Below are 7,789 nucleotides of genomic sequence, written 5' to 3' on the forward strand. Positions count from 1 at the left end.
AAGTTATCTTCTTTTGCACCTTTGAGGCAGGAAAAATAAAATAAAACATAAAACTATACGGTATATTTTTTATTATATGTTTTTTCAAATGCTAATCGCCCTAAATATAACTCAAATTCGATTTGAAATTCGTAAATTTATTAAAAATTCTAATTTTTATAAGTTAAAGTATATTAGTAATCATATTTTTTTATGGATAGAAATTACAATTTTATGTCTAATGGTGTATTATGGTAACTTTTCATTATTAAGAATCCAATTCATTTTTATATGCTAAAATTTAGGTTGATTTAAATAAATAGTATTGTCAACTCAAGATAAAAATATTCATTTAAGGAAAATAATTATTATAATTATTAATTATACAAATACAATATAAATTTAATATAATCAATAATTAATATACCATCCTTATAATAAATAAAGAATAATTTTTACTATTTGAGGGAAACATCTCAAAATCAAGATCAAAATTAATTTTTATGGAAACCCTTTTCTCCTTTTCCATCATTCTCATCATTCTCCTCTCTATTTATTTTTCTTTTTCATTTTGATTGGGCACCCGTTGCTATCCCATTTTCCCCTTTTTTGTGATTTTTTCTAATAAATTCCTAAATTGGAATCCATTTGAAATAAATTTAAATTTATCTCCTTAGATCTGTGAATAAGAACATATCTTAAAGTTTTTTTTTTTTTATCTAATATTAGGTTCTACTCATTTTAATATTAAAATTTTATTTTCTCTTTTTTTTTAGAGTTTTTTAAAAGGATTTAAGATTTATGCATTTGAATTTAAATCTATCAAGGGAGTAAATACGTTTAACCATTAAACCAAATATAAAATAAACGAATTTTTTTAATGATTTGAAATATAACATAAATTTGTCACTCTTTTTAATAAAAAATATTAGATCTTTAAATATAAGCAATGATTCTTTGTCAAATATAATTATATAAATTAATATTAAAATATATTAAATTTAAATTTTAAATTTAAATTACGTTAATTATTCAAATAATATTTAAATTTTATCATACTATAAAAAGTTCACCGCATCAATCCACCCGATATTTTTTTTTATTTTATAGGTTTATACTAAAAAATTATGAGATAAATAACATCAACTCTTTTAAAAGCGGTGGCATGACTGGGCGAGGAGTGTGAATAGAATGAGAGTAACTGTTAGACAAAAACTCCAATTATGATTATAATTGTTTTGTTTAGGTTTTATCGATTCTTTTATTTTCTGTTTGAGTCATAGATATTCCATCGCTATTTTCGGATAAGGAAAATTTTGTTTTTTTCATTGATTGTTTATTTTATTTTTAATAGATCTTTACTTTTGGTTTTCTCTTAGATTGCTATTTTTTATTTTTTTCTATTTTATTTTACAAATTTGGGAATGACATGAGAAGAAAGTTTTATGGATATGATCGGAGGGTGTTTTGATATGGCTGTTAAGGTTTGATATCCGCAATGTGGGACTTTCCCTATCGCCGTGGATTGAGCCTATTCTTACGGCCGAATATGTTTGTATATTGTTGTGGTTTTTTTTTTTTTTTATTTTCTTCTGTGTTGGTCATCATTTCTATGGGTTACATTTTTTCCTTTTATCCTCAGTTCTGTGATGGACAGGATATGCATCTGCTGGCAGTGGATGGCTGGAAGGTAGTAAGACGGTTCTAATGGTGTCTGCTTGCATTCTAATTTTTGAGTTGTTTAATTTGATTTAATTTTATTTGATTTGACTAATTTTTACTTTGATTTTATTTTTTTTTTGTTTGCTTTAATTTATTTGTACTTTTAGAATAGTCTTTATACTCCCTACATACAGTGCAGTAGATCTTGGTAAGATATCCTACTCTCTAGATATAGTCCAATAGATTACATCTGTATCAATAAGAAAAATAAATTATCAAAAGAATAAAATTGCAAAAACTTTTTTAGCCGTTGAACATGAAAAATGATTGTTTTACCTTGCTAAAATATCTTTAAATAAAGATGTTTAATTATTAATAATTTATTTCTTTTATATAAAAATTATGGAATAAAAATGATTTAAGAGTTTGTTAATAATTCAATATAATTTTTCACCATATTAATTCGTAAAAAATATTTATATAATTTAAAATATCAACTTTTATTAATTTAATATATTTCTATAAGATAATTATTTTGTAATAGTATATATCATTTTTTTTATAAATTTACAAAATAAAAAATAAAACTCTGATAAAAGTTTAGTTTATTTTTTTCAAGAAAAATAATTTTATTTTTATTTTAAAATCAAGTAATTATACCATAATATCAATGCTACCAGTTGCAGGCAGTGGCGAAGCAAGAATAAATGGGGGATGATGAAGACCACCAGAAACCGCCCACCAACTGCAAAAGGCAGGAGTTTGCAGTCCTCACTTTCCCGTAGATTATTCGATTTCCACGAATCCAATTTTCCTTCCTCTCTCATTTCTCCTTTATCTTTTCTCTATCCGCCTCTTTTTTTCTCGTTTTACTCCCCACCTTGTTTGAGCTGTTTCTCTGCAGGTTGAGATGGTGGCCGATACCAAAGCTAAATCTGATATATCCTTTGCCGGAACTTTTGCTAGCAGCGCTTTCGCTGCATGCTTTGCCGAGGTATTGGTTTGGTACATTTGATCGCTTTTCTTTGTGATTCAGTTGACTGTTTGATTTAGCTCATCATATGTGATATAGATCTAGCCTGTAATGTTTACATCTTTCTTTCATTTTCTAGCATCTGGAATTCTTATGATCAATTAAAGGATCCCTTTTCAATTTTGATGATCGACTAAGGTGGTGACTGTCGTTGATCTTTCCCATTATTGATCACATAAACTTGCTGTATTGAAGGCTCGAGTTCAAATGTCGTCCACTTAGCTTCTTTATCTCATACCTTGTATTGGAATTAACTAGTGAATTTTTAGTGTTTTCCATGAATGTGATGTATTATGACTTATGTGAGAGCATATGTGAGTTCGTTTGGGTTCACAGCAAGCTTGCCTGCTGCTTCCTCCTTTTTGGTCATAGCTTGCCTTTTTTTCTTTCTTAGAAGTACTATCTTTGGATTTTTTAATTGGTTAGAAAGCAGATGAAATCATTTCAAAGCATTGTTTATAAATATATAAGTTCCAGTCCACACATGGGAAATTGCAAGCTTTGTTGCTTATGAAATCCTAAAAGAAAACTTTCCAAACACAACCTTAATTATGACGAGATTGTAATATCGACCCATATGAGCAATTCATTTAGTTAAATATTGGTATTAGCTCTTCATGTTGTGCACTGAGTTATGCCATTTTCATTAAAGCATTCTTTTGTTACTGTGTGGGGCATTCATAATATCATATTATCTCGGTTTAAATTTTGTTATTTGTTGTTAAATTGGTAGAATTTAGAATCTATCTTGTGCGCTATAAATTAATATCCAACACAAACCCATGACTAAGCTTTAGAACTAAGAGTAGTAATTAAATTGATCATAATCTTTTGTGGTGGCATGAAAAATGTGAAAATAAATCCAACCGAAGGCTTCTGCTTTCTTTGATGAAAGAAGCCTGGATGGAAGATAGTTCCTGTGTTTGTAGGCATAATTCTAATAGCAAGCATGATTTTGAGCCCCATGTGGTACTGACCTTACCCATTTGTATTGTGAAGTAACAGTTGAAACTTAATTTGTATATATGCTTGAAACAAAAAGCTTCAATATCATTGTACCAGCAAGTGTTCTTATTCATCAGCATTTGAATTGCTGCAGATATGCACAATTCCCCTTGACACTGCAAAAGTTAGGCTCCAGCTTCAAAAGAAAGCTGTTGCTGGTGAGGGTCTGGCCTTACCAAAATACAGGGGCATGTTGGGAACAGTTGCCACCATTGCTAGGGAAGAAGGTCTAACAGCACTCTGGAAAGGCATTGTACCAGGGCTTCACCGACAATGCCTGTTTGGAGGGTTAAGAATCGGGTTATATGAGCCTGTGGGTCTCAAATCTTATTTCTCACTTGAAATTTGAGCCATTTTACATGTTCTGTTTGGTTGCTGACAGCCCATATATGTACATTAAACTACATGCTTGACAGGTTAAGACCTTTTATGTAGGCAGTGACTTTGTTGGAGATGTTCCTTTAACCAAGAAAATTCTTGCTGCACTTACTACTGGTGAGCTTAATGGCCAAAGTCTTGTGACAAATTCTAGTGAAGCAAGTTCAAATAGACCTTTGTCAACTTACTGTCTTTTTCAACCTAAGATAGAGTTTGCTCTTGTACCACTTCCTTATTCCCTTTGCCTTCAGATTTTTTTAAGTGTACTTGTCACATCAAACAGGTGCTCTGGCAATTACTGTGGCAAATCCAACTGATCTTGTGAAAGTTAGACTTCAAGCTGAGGGAAAATTGCCACCTGGTGTGCCGAGGCGCTACACTGGAGCATTGAATGCTTATTCTACAATTGTGAGGCAGGTTGTTGTCTACTTATGAGAAAGAAAATTGTTTGTGGTGGGTGGGGTTGGAAAGACTCTATTTTTATCTAATTAATAACTCTGGCACACTGTTCTGTAACAATTAGGAAGGAGTTGGTGCACTTTGGACTGGGCTTGGACCCAACGTAGCCCGAAATGCTATTATAAATGCTGCTGAACTTGCTAGCTATGATCAAGTGAAGCAGGTAAACTGTATATACAGTAATTCATTTTCTCTCTACTTGTGCAGTCAAATATTTTTATTATTTCTAATCACACTATTTTAATGCAGACAATTCTGAAAATTCCTGGGTTCACTGATAATGTTGTCACTCATCTCCTTTCTGGGCTTGGGGCAGGTTTCTTTGCTGTTTGTATTGGCTCCCCAGTTGATGTGGTACACTATCTATATTCTACGTTTCAGCTCTTTCAAAATCAGTCTATAGTTGGTCCTTTTGGTGGCATTGTTTTTGTAATTATTTTGTGGGAATTTAGTTGAGGATATTAAACGATCTTGCTAACATTAGAAGAGACAAATGTTGCATGTCCAAATTACATGAAAAGCGCCCATCATTTGTTAGACTCTAAGCACTTATATATATTGTTGGACAATCTTGAACTTTAATCCTAATTGATCTTAAGATTAATACCTTGTTAGAAAGCTTTTAACAGTTCCACCGTCCGCTGCGCTTTCGCAGGTTAAGTCGAGAATGATGGGGGATTCTGCTTACAAGAGCACACTAGATTGCTTCATTAAAACACTCAAGAACGATGTAAGATTGTCTTTCAGACTTATATACCACTGATTTAGGAATGAAAATTGTGCTTTTGCTTTCTAACGTGCAAGACAGTTTCTATAGTTATGAATTGATTATGTTTGTTTCTCGTTATACTGAATCTTTATCAGTTAAAAGAATAATGTTCTGATATTCAATGTCATTTGCAGGGGCCTTTGGCTTTCTACAAGGGCTTCATCCCAAACTTTGGACGGCTAGGATCCTGGAACGTGATCATGTTTCTAACCTTAGAACAGGTATGATCACAAACAAATGCAAACTTCTTTCAATGTGTCCAAGATACACATTTGATCATTCATTTCTGTAATTATTGTTGGTTTCCCATGGCAGGCTAAGAAATTTGTGAGAAGTTTAGAATCATCTTGAGCTATAAACAACAGTCAAAGCCTGCAGCCATGGAGATGGTGGTCTCCTGAGAATAATAAGTTTCATTACCTGCCATTAGAAACTCGAAATGCTTTAAAAATGTTCACCATTTGGAAATTTCATAGTACCATTCTTATTCTGTATCAGACATAAAACTATGACAAAAAGGAACTTTCTACAAAAACTTGTTTAATTATTTGCGCAATTAGCCTTAGGAGGAATCGATGGACTGCTGAGGTGCTGCCTTCAAGTGAAAGATGAGCCATTAGTAGCTTAAACAACAAAATCTGACTATATGAATATATATTTTAAATAAATTTTCATTTTATTCTAATTATTTAATTTTTTTTAAATTTATAATTTAAATAAATTTAATTAGCATATTTTTAGAGTATTTATAAGTTGTATCTTAAAACTATGTAGTGATAAAATTAATTGTAATTTGTTCTATAAAAATAGGTTTATTTTCTTTTTATTCATTCACAGTGATATGATAGGTTCTTGTGTTTCCAAAACATTTACTTCCATAATATTCAAATCTATATCACTCTAATGTGATAGATGGAAAGTTAAATTGTATCATAGATTTAACATATGCACGTTCTGAATATTGATATTTAAATCAAGCAACTCGTTACTAAAATTTAAATAATGTGTTCAACGTCATTATCATTATTCTCATTCTTATTATTGTAATACCAATCATCTTCATCATCACTATCATTATTTTCAAAATTTGGCATGCATACTTATTACTGATATCCGGATCTTCAACGAATTGAAAATTCATATTGTTCCTTACATCAATATTTTCATGTCCTACATTTAGGTTTGAACAAGAAGAATATTGAGAATGAATTGAGAATGATGCTAGTTCTCATCTTCTGGAATAACAGTTTTAGTAAGTTGTTCACTAAATCTATATTCTTCACTGTTTTATTAGTGGAGAGCGCTCTATATGACTAGTACAATCACCATATTGATTGAAATTTATATTTTGATAACAGTTATTGTAAGTAAATGGATGACTTAATTTAATATTGATTGCAGTGTCTACATCATTCATCACTTTGATTTTCTATATTGTGCATTTGATGAGTTGCCTCAATCTCAATTTTATCTAACTCAATAAAAATTTTCACACGATTATAATATTGAATTGTATTTAAATTGTCAAATATAACCTTTGATCCACATTTAACTATGGGATTCTTATAGATTATTTTAGAAATCTTTTTATCACTCTCTAAACTTATTGCACTTAACATTTTATGAATCAACTAATTGAAAGTTGGCCTGCTTCTGAACTTAATTCTTCTTGTATTAGCACATTCATTTCTAATATCATACTGAAAGTTGGATATTTTATAATTTATTTGATCTTCCCAATGAACAAAGAATGATACATGTGATGATATTTTTTATACCTATAAAAAAACAGTTTGGTTACATTCATTTTATGTCACATGGAAACATAATTTTTATTTAGTTTATATATATATTTTTCATTTCTCAAATATAATACTATATAATTTTTCATTTCACTTGGAATATCATTTTTACGATAAAATTTAAATTATTAAAATAATCATAAAATTAAAACTACATTTGGTTTTTACAAGGATGAATACATATATTTCCTTTTAACATTCTCCTATTTACAGTATATCACTTGAAACACGGGTAGATTTTGTTTGACTAATTCTAAACCTATTACATCAATATTGGTGCATTAAAAAAAAACACTAACTCATTATAAGTATTTATATTTTCTCTTTTCCAAATGTGCATTATAATATTAAAATAATATAATGATATAGTTTCACTTAAAACATCAAACATCTCCGACTCGGTTATTTTATATCTGGTATTAATAATTTCTTGCAAATATCTGATAATCTTGTTAACATACTCCATCAATTCAAATAATGGATCCATTCTAACTTTATATATACTCTTTCACATTTCTCATTCGCGCTTCAGCGTATACACCTCATAATACTTTAGGAGTCATAATCATCATAACCATGTATAAATGAAAAGAAATACTATTTGCACTCCATAAAAATATTATCTTTTGCCCAATTTATTTGGAATTCAAGGTTAATTATAATTATTAAAAGATGATTGAAATATAATAAAATTAAACTACG

The 7,789-nt window shown here is 29.8% G+C and overlaps 1 protein-coding gene across 1 annotated transcript; it reads left to right on the top strand.

The window, feature by feature from the left end:
• The first annotated feature begins 2,300 nt into the window (after positions 1 to 2,300).
• LOC110620307 (mitochondrial uncoupling protein 1) lies at positions 2,301 to 5,967 on the top strand. The gene is made up of 9 exons (XM_043958771.1): positions 2,301 to 2,635; positions 3,774 to 3,992; positions 4,096 to 4,174; positions 4,341 to 4,474; positions 4,581 to 4,679; positions 4,766 to 4,870; positions 5,172 to 5,246; positions 5,420 to 5,506; positions 5,601 to 5,967. The coding sequence occupies exons 1-9, from the start codon at positions 2,552 to 2,554 to the stop codon at positions 5,634 to 5,636; spliced, it is 918 nt and encodes a 305-aa protein (XP_043814706.1). The 5' UTR covers positions 2,301 to 2,551; the 3' UTR covers positions 5,637 to 5,967.
• The last annotated feature ends 1,822 nt before the right edge of the window (positions 5,968 to 7,789 follow it).

This window comes from Manihot esculenta, chromosome 8 (genome assembly GCF_001659605.2).
Source record: "Manihot esculenta cultivar AM560-2 chromosome 8, M.esculenta_v8, whole genome shotgun sequence".
NCBI classification, from domain to species: domain Eukaryota; kingdom Viridiplantae; phylum Streptophyta; class Magnoliopsida; order Malpighiales; family Euphorbiaceae; genus Manihot; species Manihot esculenta.